General features: G+C 40.8%; 1 protein-coding gene across 1 annotated transcript in view; it reads left to right on the top strand.

The window, feature by feature from the left end:
- The first annotated feature begins 7,418 nt into the window (after positions 1-7,418).
- The window catches only part of LOC130921120 (voltage-dependent calcium channel gamma-4 subunit-like), a 33,625-nt gene continuing 18,655 nt past the window's right edge, over positions 7,419-22,388 (top strand). The window contains exon 1 of the mRNA XM_057844787.1: positions 7,419-7,810. Within this exon, the coding sequence (XP_057700770.1) occupies positions 7,588-7,810 (223 nt within the window). The 5' untranslated portion in view covers positions 7,419-7,587. The remainder of the gene's footprint in view (positions 7,811-22,388) is intronic.

The following is a 22,388-nucleotide window of genomic DNA, read 5'->3' on the forward strand; positions in this document are numbered from 1 at the left end:
TGTTTTTACACAGAAACCGGAACAGCGCATGCGGCAAACACACACACACGCAAAATAGATGCAGAGGGATATGATGGCATAGCATTCAGAGGAAAAATTGTCCTTTACATACACTATTTCAAGCTGGTCGAAATTAAAGGAAAGAACGTGCATGTAAAGTGTAATTTATGTCCCGGAGCAAAGCTTATGTCAACATCTGTGGTAAGCAATTCAAATCTGTTTATTTTTGTTGCACTTCAAGTGTAGGATAAATCTGTTGCTGGTGAGGTCCATTAAATATTACAAGGTTCTATAACACAACTACCTGTCTGTTCTTCTCTATTCAACTGACTCGAATACTGCTCAGAAAATTTCAAATTCTTTGACATACAACAATTTATTTTTAAAGTAACGGAAATAGTTACTTTCCATGGTAAGTAGTTACTTTTACTATAGAGTAATTCAGTTACTAACTCAATTACTTTTTGGAAGAAGTAGTGAGTAACTATAACTAATTACTTTTTAAAGTAACGTGCCCAACACTGGTCGGGATAAACCCAGCCTTTAGCCAATGACTCGTCTCGTTTCGCTGTAGTGGAACAATGCACTCTAAACTCTGGAGACGCACGGTGTCCACAATGTTTAAAGGACTGTGAAGCTGTGTGAATGGATGAAAAGCAAGTCACACTGTAACCAATGATACGAAGCTAATTCGGAACAAAAGTTGATTGCGTTATAGTGCATATTTAGTTAATGACATGTACATGCAACAGTGAACATTTGATCACTTATTTTTTGACATTTTGGCAGTTTCTTGTGAAGTCTTAGAGCAATCGCCTCTGATATACTATATTGTACCTATCAAAGCAAATACAGTAAGCGCCTTCTAAGTAGCTTTACTTTAGATGCTATTAAGGATTCACTTCAAGGTTCAAGGCTTCCTTCAGAATCAGTTTTGTCAATACTCCTGCTTAAGTGGACAGTGCTGTTATATGAAGCGCACACAGTGGCACAGAATGTGCCAGGAAGCACCCCACCAGGCAGTTGGATCATCAAGTGCACTCCCCAGGAGAGTGTCAAAGAAGGGGTTGGGTTGCTATTGGTTCCTAACTGAAACCTTTATCCGCTTGTTTAAAATCAACCTTAAGGACAGTATTTGCATATCCAAAGCTTCAATTTCCCCTCCTCTGATGTGAAATTAATTGCGCTCTTCCTCATCTACTCTGCAATTTAGCTTAACAAATATGAAACTTTAAAATCTTCCAATCACTTCATTGATAGGGTCTTTAATTTTACATATGAACAGCCTGAGCCTAATTCTGTACACCAGGAAGCTTTGGAGCAATTATTTCACTAATTCAAAGGTGTTATGATTGATATTCGAAAGCACATATAGATCAGACAGGGTGCACATATCACATCAACAAACCGAAGAAGACATATGACAAGCTACAGTGTATCACAAAAGTGAGTACACCCCTCGCATTTCTGCAGATATTTATGTATATCTTTTCATGGGACATCACTGACAAAATGACACAATGAAACATAGTCTGTGTGCAGCTTATATAATAGAGTTAATTTATTTTCCCCTCAATCTAACTCAAAATATAGCCATTAATATAAAAACCCAAGAAGTGAGTACACCGCATAGAAACTACGTACATCCCTAAGTGTCCAAATTGAGTACTGCTTGTCATTTTCCCTCCAAAATGTCATATGACTTGTTACAGGACTGCTGTCAGCATTGCTGCAGAGATTGAAGAGGTGGGGGGTCAGCATGTTAGTGCTCAGACCATACGCATCTTTGCATTTTGTTCTATTATCTACTTCATAACAGGTATCAATGGTTAGGTTAAGTACTGTATATGGAATGATTCAAATGTGTTTGGCTGTTGTTAGATTCTGGTTTTACCCTAATCATAAAACTTAATGTGGCATATCAGTAGTGCTTGGAAGGGATTTGGGGATTTACATGTAAAATGCGTCTCTATTTACGAAATTTTTGGGTTACGAGACTAGAACCAATTAATGTCGTAAGTAGAGGTACCACTCTATAGGCACTTTTCCGTAACTTTAGTTGAAGTTGTTCTCTTATTTTTCAGAGAATGTTTATTTGGAAAATCTTGAAGTTGTTACATTTATCATTATCAAAGACTCCAGTGGAGCATCGCAATAACATTAGCCATAATATGCCATGTCCACAACCGCATATATCGGTATCGGTATGACATCGGTACCGGATTTTCGGAGTTGGACAATATCGGGATATTTGTTATCGGTTAAAAAGTCATAATCGGACAACTCTAGTGTTTTCAGTAAACACAAAAAAATTTAGCATTTAAAAGAAAATAATACTTAACTTTTTTTAATTTCATATGTACAGTGTATCACAAAAGTGAGTACACCCCTCGCATTTCTGCAGATATTTAAGAATATCTTTTCATGGGACAACACTGACAAAATGACACTTTGACACAATGAAAAGTAGTCTGTGTGCAGCTTATACAATAATTAATTTTCCCCTCAAAATAACTCAAAATATAGCCATTAAATCTAAACACCTGGCAACAAAAGTGAAAAATGTACATCCCTAAATGTCCAAACTGAGTACTGCTTGTCATTTTCCCTCCAAAATGTCATGTGAATCATTACAGGATTGCTGTCAGCATTGCTGCAGAGATTGAAGTGGTGGGGGGTCAACCTGTTAGTGCTCAGACCATACGCGGCACTCTGCATCAAATTGGTGTGCATGGCTGTCACCCCAGGGGGAAGCCTCTTCTGAAGACGGTACACAAGAAAGCCCGCCCGTCTCATCAGACCATAGGACATGGTTCCAGTAATCCATGTCCTTTGTTGACATGTCATCAGCAAACTGTTTGCTGGCTTTCTATTTGGTAAAGTGCCCCAGCCGCTCCGCCTCAAACCCTGTCCCTTTTTGGGGGCTATTTCTGATATACATAAAATGTGATTGTAATCTCAAGATGAACCATCACACAGTGGGCAACATAATGACACTCTACATGCTTTACCAAACAGGTCCTCATTATTCCTTTCCTTACCTGCCTCCTTCGCTTCACTTTTGATCAAACATGTCAATCCAGGAGTCCACTAAAAAGCACAATTTTTCATCTTTGAGGGGCTCAAAGCCTGGAGCGACCAGATTGTGCCTCCTGTTGAGTCGGTCGTCACTCAGACCGAAACCTTGCAGGGTTATTTTATCTACAAGAAAAGGGAAAGGCACAAAAATAGTCAGGTCTACAAGCAATTCATTGTTAAATATATCATTTATAAAAGACTGTGGCAAAGACTTCTTTTCATTTTTACACAGGCTTGATGATCTTGCATTGTGTTTTTGATTTGCACATGATTCAAAGCTTTTGGTCTACTTTGAAGCAGCAGGAAAACAGTATATCATTTTCAATTTTTCACTTAATTATAACCACCTGGACGCCACAAAACTGTAAGTAAAAAAGTTGTCGGAGAGTTTAAGAGGACGCGCGCCATTAGCATTAGCCTAATGCTAACGCCAATGTTATGCTAACGCTACGAGTCACATTTGGAATGTGATGATCACTCAGTACCGACCTTTAAAGGCTAAAGCAACATTGCATATTCTCTCTGGCCAAGAAAACAAATCTTACCGTGTGTGCAAGCCTGCATAGAGCCTGGAGAGGACACACTGGTGAGTCGGGAAGGGGGGGGCGCGCAGCATGTCACAAGTGACACAACCAGATACTGCTACGATCTAGGCTAACTACACATAAAATGTCTCGTTAGTCGGAAACTTGCATTCGTCTCGTTGTGTTTTAGTCCCCTAAAATATGTTTTTAGCTCGTTATCGTCTCGTCATGTAAAAAGAGTAAGTTGACGAAATATTTTCATTGTCGTCATCGTTGACAAAAACAACACTAGCTCATACTTATATACTCAGTGTCGCTGCTAAAATCAATACTTCTTGCACTACTTATGTGAGGCAAAATATTCAATCATTGCTAATTAAACACTGATACCTCGATCACTTTACTTATTCATGCTAACAGTGCTGTACAGTGATCCCTTGTTTTTCGCAGTTAATGGGGACAAGAACCCACCGCGATAAGTGAAAAACCACGATGTAGCGCCCCCCCCCCCCCCCCGAAAAAGAAACATTTTATTTTGTGTGTGTGTTCAATGTATTCGATTTAGCACTGGAAAGAGATATAAATAAGACACGTTTTTTCACTTTTTTTCCCCTCAAAGTAAAATGAAAAAAAAAAAAACTTATGTACTGTATATACTGTATTGGTTCGAATATAAGACTGTTTTTTTGCATTGAAATAAGACTGAAAAAGTGGGGGTCGTTTTATATTGGCGGTCTAGACATTATACCCATTCAAGATGCTAGATGGCGCCAGATATCATTGAAGCGATGTTCTGTCATGACAGATCTCAGCTACTCTCAAGTTTAACCAGTTTGCATTATTTTATTGCAATGTTTTTCCTCATTCAGATTTGTTTCAAGACTACGGTTACAGTTAGACTTCAGACTTGGTTAATGCAGTTATTGCAATTTTGTTGTTTTATCACAATAGACTGGTTTATTTACATTACAAAAACCATTAGCCTGTAGCGGGATGCTTGTTAAGTTTCTTTTTTGATCAAGTGCTGTGTCCAGCCATGTAACTCTCGCGAACTCTCTCTCATGAGCCGGAACGCGCGCGGCTCTTAAGTGTCTGTCTCACGTGACTGACGCAGCCGGTAACGCGCTCGGCCAATCAGACACACAAGTGCGGTGGGTGAATTATGTGAACAAAGGGTCACCACACAGGTCCCCCCAGAATTCACCCACACAGGACGCCAGGCGCAACCCGAATCAACAGTACGGAACGGAAGGGTTGCGCGGCTGGGACGTCAGTGGAAGACGACCGAACGGACAGTCAGGCGGCCGACCAGGATGCCAGACGCCCAAGCAGAACAGTCAGGAGGACGCCCAGGATGCCAGGCGGCGGGCGACGGAACGCGACGATCAGGCGGCCGTCCAGAACGCCAGATGCGGGACGTCCGAGCAGAACGGTCTGGAGGACGCCCATGACGAGGAGCGCGCCGTGCAGCACCCCCCAGGCGAGGCCGGAGAAGCGGACATCGAGAGAGGCGGCACGCGTTGCTCAGCAGCGGTCGAGACGAGCGATGAGCAGCACCACCCGGTCGAGGCTGCAGACGAGGGCGACGGGCGCGGCGGCCGGAGTTGACTGGTCGAGGCCGGAGACGAGGGCGACCGGCGTGGCGGTCGGAGTCGCCCGGCCGTGGACAAGGGCGACAGGCGAGACGAACCATGTCGACCGGTCGTAGCAGGAGCAGTGGAAACGCCGAAACCAGAGACGAAGCGACGCCATCGCTGTCCACAAGCGGAGGACGAGGAGAGACGTCGGCGGCGGCGTTCGCAGGCGCTGGCCGAGGTGCAACCACGGAGACTTCCGGAGGCGCTGGCACAGCAGCGAGGTCAGCGGCAGAGGCCAGCGGTGCTGGCAGAGGACTGACCTCGGAGACTCCCGGAGGCGCAGGAGCGAGGACAGTGGCGGCGGCGTCCAGTGGCGCCGGAAGAGTGGCGACCTCGGAGACTTCCAGAGACGCAGGCGCAGGAATGACGTCGTGAGGAAGGCCAAGAGCAGGTGCAGTGTCGTCGAGTAGACCAGGGCCGGACGGGACGCCGTCGAGTAGACCAGGGCCGGACGGGGCGTCGTCGAGTAGGCCCGAGGCGGACGGGGCGTCGTCGAGTAGGCCCGAGGCGGACGGGGCGTCGTCGAGTAGGCCCGAGGCGGACGGGGCGTCGTCGAGTAGGCCCGAGGCGGACGGGGCGTCGTCGAGTAGGCCCGAGGCGGACGGGGCGTCGTCGAGTAGGCCCGAGGCGGACGGGGCGTCGTCGAGTAGGCCCGAGGCGGACGGGGCGTCGTCGAGTAGGCCCGAGGCGGACGGGGCGTCGTCGAGTAGGCCGCAGGCGGACGGGGCGTCGTCGAGTAGGCCGCAGGCGGACGGGGCGTCGTCGAGTAGGCCGCAGGCGGGCGCACCGTCGTCGAGTAGGCCGCAGGCGGGCGCACCGTCGTCGAGTAGGCCGCAGGCGGGCGCACCGTCGTCGAGTAGGCCGCAGGCGGGCGCACCGTCGTTGAGTAGGCCGCAGGCCGGCGCAAGGGCGCCGCAGCCGGGAAAGCCAGGGACGGGCGCAGCGGCGTCGACGGAGAGCGGCGACGGAGCCGAGGCGAGCGAGAGCAGGGCCGGAGGCGAGACAGCAACTTCGGCGTCGGGAAGAGCCAGAGCGGAAGCGCGCGGCGGTGGCGCGGGTACCGGGACAGCAGTACGGCTGCGAGGAACCGGGGCGGAAGTACCGCCATCTATGGCGGGTACCACGGGCAGCAAGGTTCGCGAGGCGGGCACCTTGGGCGTCTCTGAAGTCGATTTGTACGACGGTTCATAAAGTCTGAGGAGGTGCGCCTTGAGCCCCGTGTACTTGCCCACCGTAGGCGGATAGACCACGAAGCGCTGTGCTCTAACCGCCGTCGAGTACCCGAGCGCGGCCACCACGTGGTAGAAGCGCATGGTGTCGTCTGAAACACCACGGAGGACGAACTGCTCCTCGGCATTAGCAAACCACGCGGCCGCAGAAGACTCTTCGAACTTCGGTAGCTCGAGAAAGCTAGCATCCGCCATTGCTCAAAAGTGTTCGAAAATGCCTCTGAGACTTCAGCGAGGCAGTCAGGGTCACCAGTGTAGTGGGATGCTTGTTAAGTTTCTTTTTTGATCAAGTGCTGTGTCCAGCCATGTAACTCTCGCGAACGCTCTCTCATGAGCCGGAACGCGTGCGGCTCTTAAGTGTCTGTCTCACGTGACTGACGCAGCCGGTAACGCGCTCGGCCAATCAGACACACAAGTGCGGTGGGTGAATTATGTGAACAAAAGGTCACCACAAGCCTTTCATTTACGAATGTGATTGCACTTTAGTTTGCATATTTAAATGTTCAGATATTATGATTTGAATGAGGCAAAATAACATGTTTTTTCTCTCAAATATATTGTTATAATCATTTGTTTCAGATGTACTGTAATTATTTTCTGTATAAAAATTAATTTAACGCTCAAAAAGTCTATTTATTTATATAGATTTTTATTTATTTATATAGTGCAGAAATTACGGCAGTCCTTCTCTGAAGGCGTAGAATGCCCTAAAAGTTTCCCGCTGTTATTTTACAGTCCATGTATGTGGTGGTCATTGACATAAATTTTAATTTGGTGGTATCTGTAACACACTGACTAGTTTGATCAGTGATTTTTTTTTCTCCTCTTTCTCATCTGCTCAGCTCTTCTCCCATTGGTTGCACTTCAATGATGGTAGGTGTGGTCAGGATGCTGTCTTGCACTTCTAGACAAGACTGCTGTGGTCTTTAGTGTCTTGTGAGGTCGTCCAGTGTTCCACCTGTCGTCCCTATATGGGAATATTAAGACAAATCCAAATTTGGAAGAAAGGATGATCCTCCTGAGTTTGCTTTTGATAACTTTTGCTGGAGTTTGGATGGAAAAAGAGTGCTGATGATGGAGCACTTGAATTGATTTATTTGGCACGCATGATGCGCGGAGATGGCGTGGTGTGATCGTGGGCTCCAGACGCTCCTGGCCGTCGCGGGCGCCTTCGCTGCCTTTAGCCTCATGAGCATCGCCATCGGAACCGACTACTGGCTCTACTCGCGAGCGTACATCTGCAACGCCACCAACGCGAGCGCGGAGGACAGCCACGCGCAAAGCAAGAAAGTCAAAGGCGATCTCACGCACTCTGGACTTTGGAGGATTTGCTGCATTGAAGGTAAAAAAAAAACAACAACAACAAAAATACAACTTAATGTTGGTTTTAACGCTTTATTTTGCTTGCTTCGTAATAAATGAATCTGATAGTTGAGATTGTCGGCAGTCCGTGAAGGCAACATCCTGCCTGTTGCGCAAACATATGAACAATATTGTCCAGTCCCCCCCCAAAAATTGATCCGACGTGAGTTTAAAATTGGATTTGGCGTGATATACAGTATTTACTTGGTAACCCCCATGCCCCAGTCAACACGTAAATCCAAAAGTTTTAGGACACTTCATTATTCAGTATGATGAGAAAGTGGATCAAAACATTTGATCAAGGGGTTTATAGCCTATCGAATGATTGATTCAAGTTCAATTGGAGTTAGGTCAAGTTACACAAGATGATAGAAGGCATACATTATATGGGCTGTGTTCGATTAAAAAAACAGATACCAATTATTTATTAACTTTAACTTTATAGCAAGGATGTAGGTTTGGTGTCAACATAGGGACAACAGCATAACCTGCATTTTTGCTGGGGACATTAATAAAACCAAACAGATTATTGAATGGGGGTCAGGGCTACATTTCTTACGAATATGAACCTAATTAATTGATAGGCTTAAATGATCAATGCAAAAATAAATCTGTATTGACTAATATTAACTTTCATGTGTAATGGTTCAAGTGATACACCGTTCGATTCAATACTTTGTTTTCAAAAACTACTAAAGATACATTTTGAAAAATTCCAAATATCATGATTTTATTAGCAAACTGAAAATGCAATATTTGAACATAACTATAAATATACAGTATATATATTTGGACAAATTTCAAAATTGTCCTATATCTATGTGTGACACATCATTGGAAAGCTTAAAGTCTTGATTTTCTGGGGTAAGAATTTCTTTGAGCAGTAGGGCATTTACAAAAAAAAAAAAATAATAAAATGTTTTGGACGTCTTCTCCCGTCAATGGCACTGAAAAATTATCATTCACTGCAAGTCCACTTTAAAAGGATTGGACTTTTGTGCAGCTACTGTGATAATTAGATTAATACTTGAGCGATTGTATTCAAAAAATAAATAAATAAATAAAAGTAGAATACTAGTATGTGCCACAGTATTTGAACCGGATGTAAAAATGTTCAAAATTTTAGTCAGTGTATTCTATGTATCAGAATATTGGACATAATAAAAGAATGATCAGACACAATAGAGAATGCTATAATTTTGACTAAATAGTCAAAATAATCACAAACTATCACTAAGTACTTTTTGAAAGTGAATACTTTCATTAGATTTCCACTATTCGTTAACATATACACAACTCATTTTACAAAAAGTATGTCAATAACAGCCAAAATCTATGACTACATTCAGAACTAACCAATCACATTACAACTCGAGTTAAATAAAAGTAAATGAAAACACATTCATTTCTCCTAAGGACCTAATAAAAGGTGTATTGGCTTAATATAAATGTGACTGAGCCAACATGATTATCTTCTTTCAGATCATAAAATAATGTTCTATTAGAGTAACTATCATAAAATGTTCATTTCTCATGTTACGGCGGCCGAATATTAGGTTACTGCATGCGGTTACATTTTATTTGGCGACCGCTCTAACTGAGATTTGATTAAAAATGTAGAACCATCTTCAAATTCAAAGAGGCATTTCCTCTCCAGTGCTTCAAAGTGCTGAGTGTAATAGAAGCTGTGAGCAACGTGACATGCACGCCACAGTTAGAGCATCTGTCTGACTTTACTTTTTAGTATGGCTGCAGCTATCGATTATTTTAGTAGTCGATTCATCTATCAAGTAGTTAGTTCGAATAATCAAGTGATTGGATTAGAAACATTTATTAACATTCGCAGTCATTAAAAAAATTAATTAAAATAGCTGGGCAGTATTTTTTAAAAATCAGGATCACGTACAACATAAGAACAATTGGCTAACTTTCATAGCAAAAGTCCCCTAGCTTAAATGCTATAAAATGCAAACTTTTTTTTTTTTTTTTACAATGCTCCTAACAAATTGTTCAAACATATATTCCCACACACACAAAAAACGTCCACATATACTGTACCTATATACTAAATTACGAATGCATAAATATATCAGCTCATACAAAAACTTACCTTATGTTGGGCTTAACAAGGAGCAGCTGGATTCACCTATGTTAAATGAGTTATGCCATATTCACTGTTGCCATTACATACATGCAGTGTATCCACCCAAGTCAATAAAACTAAATGCAGACACTTTCAAAACAAGCCATTACAACGCCACTCTAGTCAAATGATTACTCGAAGCAGCAAAATTTGATTCAAAGCTGTTTTCTAATTGAATTACTCAAGTTAATCGATTAATTGTTGCAGCACTACTTTTTAGCCATGTGAAGTCTTCCTAAGTTGCAATTGCAAAAGAGCAATAAATGCGATTACGAAATAAAATTCCCAAGTGTTTCTTCAAACTATGCAGAATTGCACATTCATTTAAAAATAAATTGAAATACCTGAGCTTAGCCTCAAACGGTGTTAAAAAAAAAAAAAAATCAGGACCTACTTACACCAAAACAACAATTGACTAACTTGCATAGCAAAAGTCCGCTAGCTTAAATGCTATGAAATGCTAACTTTTTTTTTTACAATGCTCTTAACAAATCGTTCAAACATATATTCCCACAAAAAACGGCTACATATACCTATATATTAAATTACGAATGCATTAAAAAACATTTAGCTCAAACAAAAACTTACCTTATGTTGGTCTTAACAGGGAGCAGCTAGATTCAGCTATGTTAAATAAGTTATGTCATATTCACTATTGCTACTAAGGGCACTGTATCCACCCAAATCAATAAAACTAAATGCAAACACTTTCAAAACAAACCATTACAATGCCCCTATAATTAAACGATTACTTGAAGCAGCAAAATTTGATTCGAAGCTTTTTTCCAACTGAATTACTCGAGTGAATCGATAAATTGTTGCAGCACTACTTTTTAGCCATGCAAAGTCTTGCTAAGATTGCAAATGGAAAAGAGCATTGAATGCGAATACAAAATTAAATTCCTGAGTGTTTCTCCAAACTATGCAGAATTGCACATTCATTTAAAAATTAATTAAAATAGCTTATCTTAGCCTCAAATGCTATTTAAAAAAAAAAAAAAAATCAGAATATACGTACAACAAAAGAACAGTTGGCTAACTTGCATAGCAAAAGTGCGCTAGCTCAAATGCTATAAAAAGCTTTTATTTATTTATTTATTTATTTATCTTTTTTACAATGCTTATTCAAACACACAAAAAAGGGCCACGTATACCTATATACTAAATTAGGAATGCAACTTTTTTTTTTTTTCACATATTCCCACAAAAAAGGGCTACTAAATTACGGGGGGGGGACACATTAGCTCAAACAACAATTTACCTTATGTTGGTCTTAACAGGGAGCTGCTGGATTCAGCTATGTTAAATGAGTTATGTCATATTCAATTTTGCCACTAGAGGGCAGTGCATCCACCCAAATCAACATAACTCCATGCAAACACTTCCAAAACAAACCATTACAACACCACTCTAATCAAATGATTACTCAAAGCAGCGAAATTCGATTCGAAGCTTTTTATCTAATCAAATTACTCGAGTTAATCGATTAATTGTTGCAGCACTACTTTTTAGTAATGCAAAGCCTTGTTAAGATTGTAATTTAAAAAGAGCATTAAATGCAAATACAAAATAAAATTCCGGAGTGTTTCTTCAACCTATGCAGCATTGCACATTCATTTAAAAATAAAAGTAAAATAGCTGATTTAGCCTCAAACGGTATGAAAAAAAAAAGTCAGGACCTACGTACAACAAAAGAACAATCGGCTAACTTGCATAGCAAAAGTCCACTAGGTTAAATGCTATAAAATGCAAAAAAAAAATTTTCAATGCGCTTAACAAATCGTTCACATATTTCCACAAAAAAGGGCTACGTATACCTATATACTACATTACGAATGCATTAAAAAAACACATTACCTCAAACAACAATTTACCTTATGTTGGTCTTAGCAGGGAGCAGCTGGATTCAGCTATGTCAAATGAGTTATTTCATATTCAATTTTTCCACTAGAGGGCAGTGTATTCACCCAAATCAATATAACTACATGCAAACACTTCCAAAACAAACCATTACAACGCCACACTAATCAAACGATTACTCGAAGCAGCGAAATTCGATTCAAAGCTTTCTTTCTAATCAAATTATTCGATTTAATCAATTAATTGTTGCAGCACTACTTTTTAGTAATTTTTACCACTTCCTAACTTTGGAGAGGTGTCTCGTATCCACACATACACACTTTGATTACAGTGGCAGAGAACTAGGGGGAAAAGGAGCTACTCAGCTACTGAGTGGATGTGGCAACTGGTGAGCTTAAACAACTATGCAATCATGAAACGCTTTACCCTGACTAAAATAGAACAACAGAAAATGCAGTATGAACATTTCATAGTCCAAACCTATGCAGCTAAGTGAGGCACGAACGAAAGAAAACATGTTAAGGAATGAGAAATATTGACTTGGGAGGAATGAATATAAATAAATCTTGAGTCTGAGCGCATCTTTCCTAACCATGTAGAAGCAATAAGGCTTGTCCCCATGTGGCAAACATACCTTTATGATGTGGCGCCTGTCCACGAGGTTCACAATAAAAATGAGGAGGCAAAACCATAATGGAATGAAACCAGTAGCCTCTTTGCCCATCAGGGGATGATAATAAACCTGTATGTTCATGTTTTTATGACCCTGTAAGGAAAAGTCTTAAGATTTGCTTGAACCTCTGGAATTTCTAAAGCCCTCCATTAATTGTTCTTGAAATGTAATATGATCTTGTTTAAAATTACAAGGATAAAAATAGATTGGCGAAAGTAATACTCTACCACACAAATAGATATGTTTTTAATGTTTTTTTTAATTCATAACAATAATTAATTTAATTTGTAGAGTGCTTTTACAGATGCTCAAAGACGCTGTACAGTTAAAACAAAGAAACTGGCAAAACAGCATAAGCAGAATAGGACAATAGATAAAAACCTACCTCGACATACGAACGCATCGCAATACTTTCGACATACAACATAAAATTTGACTCATCGTAAGTATCGACATGTGATCCAACGTGAGTCCAAAATTGGATTTGGCGTGGTGATGTGTGATGCTCGAAATGCCCCGATTTATGACAGTGTCGCCATTTCATTGTTTTTCCGCAAGATGGCAGCACTTCGGACTTTTTAGTGAGAGAAATCATCATGGGTCCCATGAAGGTTAGTGCAGGTGGTAATAGTGGTTAAAAAAAAGGTAGAAAATGACGCTTACCATTGGAATGAAGAAAGAAATCACAGAAAAATATAAGCGTTGTGTGTGTTCGAATGAACTGGCTAGACCAGGGGTGTCAAACCTAGTGCGTAGGTTTGGTCTCAACATTGGTAGGGACGATATTACCGTGACTTCGTCGTTCCTTGTGGAGGCTGGCCTGCTGACCGCAGTAGTTTTGCAGGTTAGTAAGTATAAAGTTATGCTAACTCTGATGCAGTCTGGACTTTCAGTAGCAAAATTAGTGGTGTTTCTCCCACTCTCACAACATTGACACCTTTTTACATGACTTACAGTGGCTACTGCTGGCCGGAAAAAAAAAAAAAAAAATTATATATAAAAATATCCCTCCTCTCTGAAGAGGGCGGAGGACGAGGCGTGTTGTGAATTTTTCTGGGCTGTGTGAGTATGTGTGTCATTGTGGCGGGACGGGGGGGCTTGAACTCATCAGTCGCTTGAGGGGGGAAAAAAATGGACCGGCACATTAAACGAGTGAAAATGGATAAATGTAAGTCTGAATATGATGAAAATAATTCACTTAATAATGGTAGGATCTATTCTATCATTACAACATATGGGAAGACGATCTAAATTACCTATATAACTGAACAAACAGAACAAAAGATTTTTAATTGAAAATTTCGTAACTCACCTTCCCAAGCACAAGATAGATTCCTGCCGAATTTTCGTGGACGAGGACCTGTTTCACCCAACCAGCAACAAAGTATTTATAAGCCTCCAAGCTCTTAAAGTTTTTCAAACTTTCGTGAGAATTGGCTGATTTTGTGTGGACAAGATAGTTGTAAATATCAGGGTAGCAGATGTCAGGCAGAGACGGCGAAGACAGCGGGTCGAAAAACATCGATTTAGGCATCAAATATGGATCTGGCGAATGGATAAACTGAAGCTTTTCCACATAACGCCTTTTATGCAACGCATCCAATGAGTTTACAGCGTCATATAACACCGGGGCTTCCATGAATTGCTCTATAAATTGCACGACTAATTGAAACCATTGAGAATAGGGCTAAAAAATGACGGATAATATGGCGGCCGGATACAGCGACATTTTGTGACGTAGGTGTGTAGGGTCTATTCAAAACCTTGGATCTTAGCAAGTTACATGGCTTATTAAAAGAATGAAATTACAGCAGAAATTTTCATTAGATTACTTTTAATACAGTATACAGTGTATCACAAAAGTGAGTACACCCCTCGCATTTCTGCAGATATTTAAGTATATCTTTTCATGGGACAGCACTGACAAAATGACACTTTGACACAATGAATGGGTGGCGTGGCTCAGTGGTAGAGTAGTTGTCCCCCAACCCAGAGGTTGTGGGTTCAGTTCTCGCCCTGATGAACTCGTCTAAGTGTCCTTGAGCAAGACACTGAACCCCACGTTGCTCCTGGTGCTGCGTCACCAGTAGGTGGATGGTGAGATAGTGGAAAGCGCTTTGAGCGCCTTGAAAGGTGGAAAAGCGCTATATAAGTATAACACCGTTTACCAATGAAAAGTAGTCTGTGTGCAGCTTATTTAATAATTTATTTTCTCCTCAAAAAAACTCTAAATATAGCCATTAATATCTACAAACCCCTGGCAACAAAAGTGAGTACACCCCTTAGAAACTACGGACATCCCTAAATGTCCAAATTGAGTACTGCTTGTCATTTTCCCTCCAAAATGTCATGTGACTGGTTACAGGAGTACTGTCAGCATTGCTGCAGAGGTTGAAGAGGTGACAAGCAGTACTCAGTTTGGACATTTAGGGATGTATGTTTTTTCATAGGGGTGTACTCACTTTTGTTGCCAGGGGTTTCGATATTAATGGCTATATTCTGAGTTATTTTGAGTGAGGGGAAAATGAATTAACTATAATATAAGCTGCACACAGACTACTTTTCATTGTGTCAAAGTGTCATTTTGTCAGTGTTGTCCCATGAAAAGATATACTTAAATATCTGCAGAAAAGCGAGGGGTGTACTGACTTTTGTGATACACTGTATTTGATTTGGCCCACTTAAAATGAAAAAGAACAAGATCTCATTGTTCATGAGATCTGTACTATGTTATATGTATGTGAGAGTCCTGCTTTAACCATATGAGAGTCCTGCTTTGGCCTGGGTAAGGTCCAGTTGTGACATGGGTGAGTTAATAAATAAAACATAATGAACAACCACAATGTAGCACACTTTATCACTACCTTATTAAAACTCTTCAGACAATAAGGATACTCAAGATTCCTATTCTCTGTGTCTGAGCAGCTACACTGCAAATATACACCTACTTAAAACTAGTTAAATTCCCTCATTTTCAGTGTAAATCTACAAGAAATAAGTGAAATTATCTGAAAGTGCTTCAAGTAAATTTTTACTCAGATTCCTTGAAAAAAGAAAAATAGCTAGCGGAAAATTAGCTTAAAAGACATATTTTAAGCAATAAATTAATATATTTAATCTTTGAAAAGCTTTGAAAGGTCAGAAACGTTCTTAATTCAAGAATAAATATTGTTCAAAACATTATTTTAAAGTATTGACACCTGTCGCTCATTGAGTTACGATGCAAAATGGTACAGAAAACAATTTTGTTGCTCTATTTTACTAGATTAGTTCTAAAATTAGATATTAATTAATATTGTGTACTGCAAAGATTGGGAGCGGAATGTTGCTTCAGTAAATCAGCAAAGGAGTCAAACTCACTATTCTTCACCAATGGGAGCGTCGCGTTGCCGTATCAAAAGCACCAATGGGAGTGTCGCGTTGCCGTATCGAACGCACTAATGGGAGTGTCACATTGCCGTATTGAACGCACCAACGGGAGCGTTGCGTTGCCGTATCGAATGCACCAATAGGAGTGTCGCGTTGACATATCATTGCGGCGCTAACAGACAGTACTTCTATTGGTGCTACAATACGTTTCTGTTGAATTTTATTTTTCTGCGCTTTCGCGCTGAGTGTGTGCAAGCAGTGCGCGATTGCGCACGCATGCAGCTAGGAGGGAACATAGCCCATAAGTACCCCAAAATTACAAGGAAATTAACCCATTTGCAGACATAAGCGGATTTTAAGGGAGGGCAGGGGGTCCAGGCCCCCGCTGGTGGCCGAAAAGTGTCATTGCATGTAGTTTACTTTCCCATATTTGATTTTAAAATTATTTTTTTTCCGGTAAAATATTGTCTATAAAAGTTGTAAAGCAATAAAACAAACAACAAACATGAATGAAATAAACAAAAAAATATTTTTGATGGGTCAAAATTATTTTTCCAACAGATCATGTGAATATTGTAATGATATGAGCAAATCGTATCTGCATGTTCGATTAGTAATGTCTGCTCGTCACAGCCCTCGGAAGTCAGAGATATGCAGCAAGCTCGAGACAGCTGATAAAAAGTCCGCCAGTGGACAGTTAATGTTGATGATGCCTCATTTCTGTTCTGTAACTAAAGATCTGTCGGTAAAAAACGTCAACCCTTTCAGTAAGTTGTTTTATTCAAGAAACCCATTATACAAAGTAACAAACTAGCACCTTAGACGGTCATTTGCTTTGCTTAGCCAAAACCACCAGAGGAACGAAGAGGGAAGATGGATATACAGTTGTGGTCAAAAGTTTACATACACTTGTGAAGAACATAATGTCATGGCTCTCTTGAGTTTCCAGTTATTTCTACAACTCTGATTTTTCTCCGATAGAGTGATTGGAACAGATACTTCTTTGTCACAAAAAACATTCATGAAGTTTGGTTCTTTTATGACTTTATTATGGGTGAACAGAAAAAGTGATCAAATCTGCTGGGTCAAAAATATACATACATGGATTTGAAAAAGCGAATCATTGACTTGAACAAGTCAGGAAAGTCACTTGGAACCATTTCAAAGCAGCTGCAGGTCCCAAGAGCAAGATGGCAAACAATTGTTTGTAAGTATAAAGTGCATGGCACTGTTTTGTCACTGCCACGATCAGGAAGAAAACGCAAGCTATCACCTGCTGCTGAGAGAAAATTGGTCAGGAGGGTGAAGATTCAACCGAGAATCACCAAAAAGCAGATCTGCCAAGAATTAGAAGCTGCTGGAACACAGGTGTCAGTGTCCACAGTCAAGCGTGTTTTGCATCTCCATGGACTGAGAGGCTGCCGTGCAAGAAGGAAGCCCTTGCTCCAAAAGCGGCACCTTAAGGCTCGACTGAAGTTTGCTGCTGATCACATGGACAAAGATAAGACCTTCTGGGGGAAAGTTCTGTGGTCAGACGAAACAAAAATCGAGCTGTTTGGCCACAATGCCCAGCAATATGTTTAGAGGAGAAAAGGTGAGGCCTTTAACCCCAAGTACACCATGCCTACCGTCAAGCACGGTGGTGGTAGTATTATGCTGTGGGGCTGTTTTGCTTCCAATGGAACTGGTGCTTTACAGAGAGTAAATGGGATAATGAAGAAGGAGGATTACCTTCAAATTCTTCAAGATAACCTAACGTCATCAGCCCGAAGATTGGGTCTTGGGCGCAATTGGGTGTTCCAACAGGACAATGACCCCAAAAACACATCAAAAGTGGTAATGGAATGGCTAAATCAGGCTAGAATTAAGGTTTTCGAATGGCCTTCCCAAAGTCCTGACTTAAACCCTATTGAGAACTTGTGGACAATGCTGAAGAAACAAGTCCATGTCAGAAAGCCATCAAATTTAACTGAACTGCATCGTTTCTGTCAAGAGGAGTGGTCGAAGATTCAACCAGAAGATTGCCAGAAGCTTGTGGATGGCTACCAAAAGCGCCTAATTGAAGTGAAAATGGCCAAGGGACATGCTACCAAATATTAGCGCTGCTGTATGTATATTTTTAACCCAGCAGATTTGATCACTTTTTTCAGTTCACCCACAATAAAGTCATAAAAGAACCAAACTTCATGAATGTTTTTTGTGACAAAGAAGTATCTGTTCCAATCACTCTATCAGAGAAAAATCAGAGTTGTAGAAATAACTGGAAACTCAAGAGAGCCATGACATTATGTTCTTCACAAGTGTATGTAAACTTTTGACAACAACTGTACGTAATTTTTTCAAACCTAAGCTTTCAAAGGCGACAACAACTACTGAGCAAAAACCAAGGACAGAAAGCAACGCCAAAATGGGAGCGGAGTTTCATTTTGCCCCACTAAAGACGCTAATTGTACAACAAATTTTGCACCCCAATAATATTTTGCTCCCAAAGCTGTTGTGGCGGTGAATAAGCCCTCTTTTACATTCAAGTGGATTCTCAATTTTATCCACAGGTGCTAAATAAACAAGTAACATTGTAAACATGCATGTTCCACACGAATATGGTGTAAATTAATGCGTAACTACACGGCGAAGACGTAAACAGTGAGAGAGTGGCGTGCAGTTGTTGTGTGCAGCTAACATGGCAGAATGTGTCTGAGGAGAACTTTCCTACGCATCCGTCCAAGATCAAACGTAAATAAATATTCCTTTATTTAAAGTTAGTTTGAAGGGTTTACTTCATAACCGCTGTTTTCGTGGCCATTTTTAACACAAAGTTGCAATTTCTGATGGGGTGCAAAAATTGACAGAACACCTGTTAACACCAGTGGACATACCATATTCAATGGATGACGATCTTGGCGAAAAATATAGTCTGAAGCAGCCTGATTTAGAATTCCCCTCAAAAATGATGGGAAACACACAAAAAAAACACTTATTTTCAAACTTATTATAATAATTATTGTTGGAAGTTAATTTTATTGCTGAAACTGCGTTTTGGGTTCATCAACATGTTGTGCCCCCCCTAAAAAGTCAAACTCCGCCTATGATTGCAGGCCATTGACAACGATAGATGTTCAATTCACTTAAACTGGGATTGGCTCTGGATGTTTATCTTTCGTTGCCATTGCCGTCCAATCCATTTTGAATCCATTTCTCTGTCAAAATGGAGATTTAGGCATTTATTGACTCTTTGACCTGTGGCAGAAATCATGTCGACCAAAAATTTCCTGCAGATTAGACAGGCACAACAATCAAAATATTGTGGAAAATTTGTAAAATATGTAAATTTATTTTTCCATTGATGACAGAAAACAGTCCAAGCCCTGATGAAGCAAAGCACACGCTTACGGCGCTTAACCAGTAATTTGGTACAGGGGTTCACTTATGTTTCCCCCTGCCTGATAAATGTTTTCATATTATTTTCAATTAAAAAAACACAAACAAAATTTGATTATTGTTTATGTCGTATCAGTTTGCGTGTATACTGTTCAATCTTGTGATTTTGATAAAGATAAATAGCTTATTTCTGAAATAAAATGTTTTTAAAAAATTCTGCTTGATATCATTAAGAAATGGATTTTCCCTGAAGTGAAATCGTCCATGTCAAATAGCTTGTATTTTGGATATTTGCAAGCGTACCTAATGAAGCCCCTCTCGCTGCAAGTATTGGCTGTGGTCATTGTGTGCCTCCAGGAAATGAATAAAAGCCAGTGTAATGTCCAGTGTGTGTACAAGTGTGTGTACAAGTGTGTGTGTGTGTTGAATACATTAGTTAAGATGTCAAAGGCATCCTCTGAGAGACCGAGCAAGAAATGTGATTCTGGCTTGCCGAGGGTTAGTTGTTGTTATGGCAACATTATGCTGCTGACTAATAAAAGATGGGCTTGACTTGAAGGAGACATCCTCCCAGTTCTCCCGCTTTACCCTTTTCTCTCTTCCTCAACATCCCAACATTATTAATAACTCCAATGTTCTTTTTTTTTAATTCTGTCAATCCCAATTTATTCCTTTCTTGCAACAATTACCTGGCATCGCTTGTTTCAACCTGCACCTTTTCAGTCGGCCCAGTTGGGAGGGAAATCTAATTTTCTAAAACATTGCTCTGATAAGTTTAAATGCACTCATAAATCAAGGAATATTTAATATTAAAATACAGTGACATCAACTCAATGGTCCTGTGTGATACATAATATAAAGAAAAGAATGGAATACAGGTTTTGAGCAGAAAAACACGCCAGTGGGTCATACTGGTACTTTCAGACATGGACGGTTGATGCTGTAAGTAACTGTGGGTATTCGTTATTTGGTAATTGATGGTAGCTTCCATAATATTACTTTTTTTTTTCAATGGTGTTTCTTGAGCGCGCAGCCCAGCTAAAACCGTTTTACCCACCAACACTGTTCATACACCAAACGACCTTTCGTTTGACACCCCAAAAATGTCCGTTCCCACAAAAAATGTTTTTTTTGTTTTTTTTTTAAATAACTGAAATTTCAAAACACTGCTTGTCCTACAATTTTCATCCAAATCACATCATTTATATATAAAACAATTCAGGACGCTAAGTGGCACAAAAGTTCTATTCAGTTTTTGCTAAAAAAAAAACATATAGTTTGCCAAAAACGTACCCATTTATTTCTAATGGCCAATATTTCCCATTCATTTCCAATGGCCCTATTCGCCCTTAACTCATTTGCTCCCAAAAACATATGAATACGTTCTATTTTTAATTGTTTCAGTGTGCCAAAGTCGTTTTTTTTTTTTTTTTTTTTTTTTTTTTTTTTTAAAGACATCTTTGGGTCGTGATTCAATTTAGCTCCAAAGCACAAAGCTGAAAATCCATTTTAAAGAAATAAAACTGGCCAATGGAGGGTAGTAGCGCATTTGGTAAGACCCGCAACCCGATTCAACGGCAACGAACGGCTAAGCCGCACGGCCGGGCGCCGGCAGAAAATAACCGAAAGAATGCCAGGCGGCGGACAACCGAGCAAAACGACCAGGACCACAAGTGCAGCTGATGTCTTTGAGTCCGTGCTGCTCGCCAAGCAGACCCCGCAGAGACTAAAAAAAAAAAATCATCTCTGTGAGAAAGACGGCGATGAGGGAAAAGTTTGAAAAAGATATGAACTTACTTTTTTTCTGCTGAAAGAAGACAGTCTAATCTTTCTTTTGGTGGGTTCCATGTTTATATAGCAATAGAACAGAATTTTCTGTGGGCCTTGCAAAATCAGGCAAAAATGCAGTAAGACGGCCGGGAGCGAGCGAAGGGCCTTGCTCCGGTGAAAATGGCTGGGAGTGAATGAGTTAAAAGCACATAAACTTCCATTCACTCTTGTTGATTACCAACCCAAGTGCCCCGATCTCTCCCTCTACTCAGGTTAAGGGTCTGGGTGTCATCCTTGACAGCATGCTCTCCTTTTGCTCCCATATCAACGAAATCACCAGATCAGCCTATTTCCCCCTTCATGATATTTCTCGCCTCCTCCCCTCTCTCAACAAGTAAACCACTTCCACTCTTCTCAGCAGTCTAGTCACTTCCCGGCTCGATTACTGTAACTCACTGCTCTTCGGTCTCCCAAATAAGTACGTCCAGAAACTGCAGTTCCTCCAAAACTCAGCGGCACGCCTTATCACGCAGACCCCCACTACACACTATATCACCCCTATTCTCCGTCAACTTCTCTGGCTCCCAGTCAAACAAAGAATTAACTACAACATCATTGTCATTACATTCAGAGCACTCCATTGCCTGGCCCCTCCCTACCTATGCAATCTCCTCTGTATTAACCGTCCCCCCCGTGTCCGTCTCGCCACCGTCGGTTCTAGAGCTTTCAGTCACTCTGCCCCCCAACTCTGTAACTCTCTCGATCTGTGCACTATATCTACCCTCTCACTTTTCAAATCCAGACTCAAAACACGCCCGTTTGCTCTTTCTTACCCACCATGATCCTTATCTCGGCTTTATCTTGACCTCTTAAATTTTTATTTTCTTTTATCCTGCTTTTAATCCAATTTTGTAATTGTTTTGTTATTGTTGTTGAGCTACTGTGTTCCCATCTTTCTTGTGATGCGTTTTTGTGTGTCATGAAAAGCGCTCTAGAAATAAAATGTGTAATTATTATTATAAATAGCCACATGCAGCCCTAGGCTTAACTCATTCATTGCCATTGACAGTTAAAAACATCAAATCTATGTTAACTGGGAAGGTTTATATTGAGTAATAATCTATCACTGTCACTGACGGTGATAGATGTCTATCGCCTTCAATGGGAGCCAAAGAGTTACTACTTAAAAATGAATAAATACATTTTAAAAGCCTGATCTCTTCCACCTGATTCTGATCGCATGAAAATGACGTGATTGGGCCCGATTTCCGATCAAGTGATCATATCGAGGACTGAAATGCCGAATGTTCCAAATTGATCAAGTTGTTGAACTAGTGAAATCAATTGCTTTAAACAAAGTTCTCG

The sequence above is a fragment of the Corythoichthys intestinalis genome, chromosome 8 (genome assembly GCF_030265065.1).
Source record: "Corythoichthys intestinalis isolate RoL2023-P3 chromosome 8, ASM3026506v1, whole genome shotgun sequence".
NCBI classification, from domain to species: Eukaryota; Metazoa; Chordata; class Actinopteri; order Syngnathiformes; family Syngnathidae; genus Corythoichthys; species Corythoichthys intestinalis.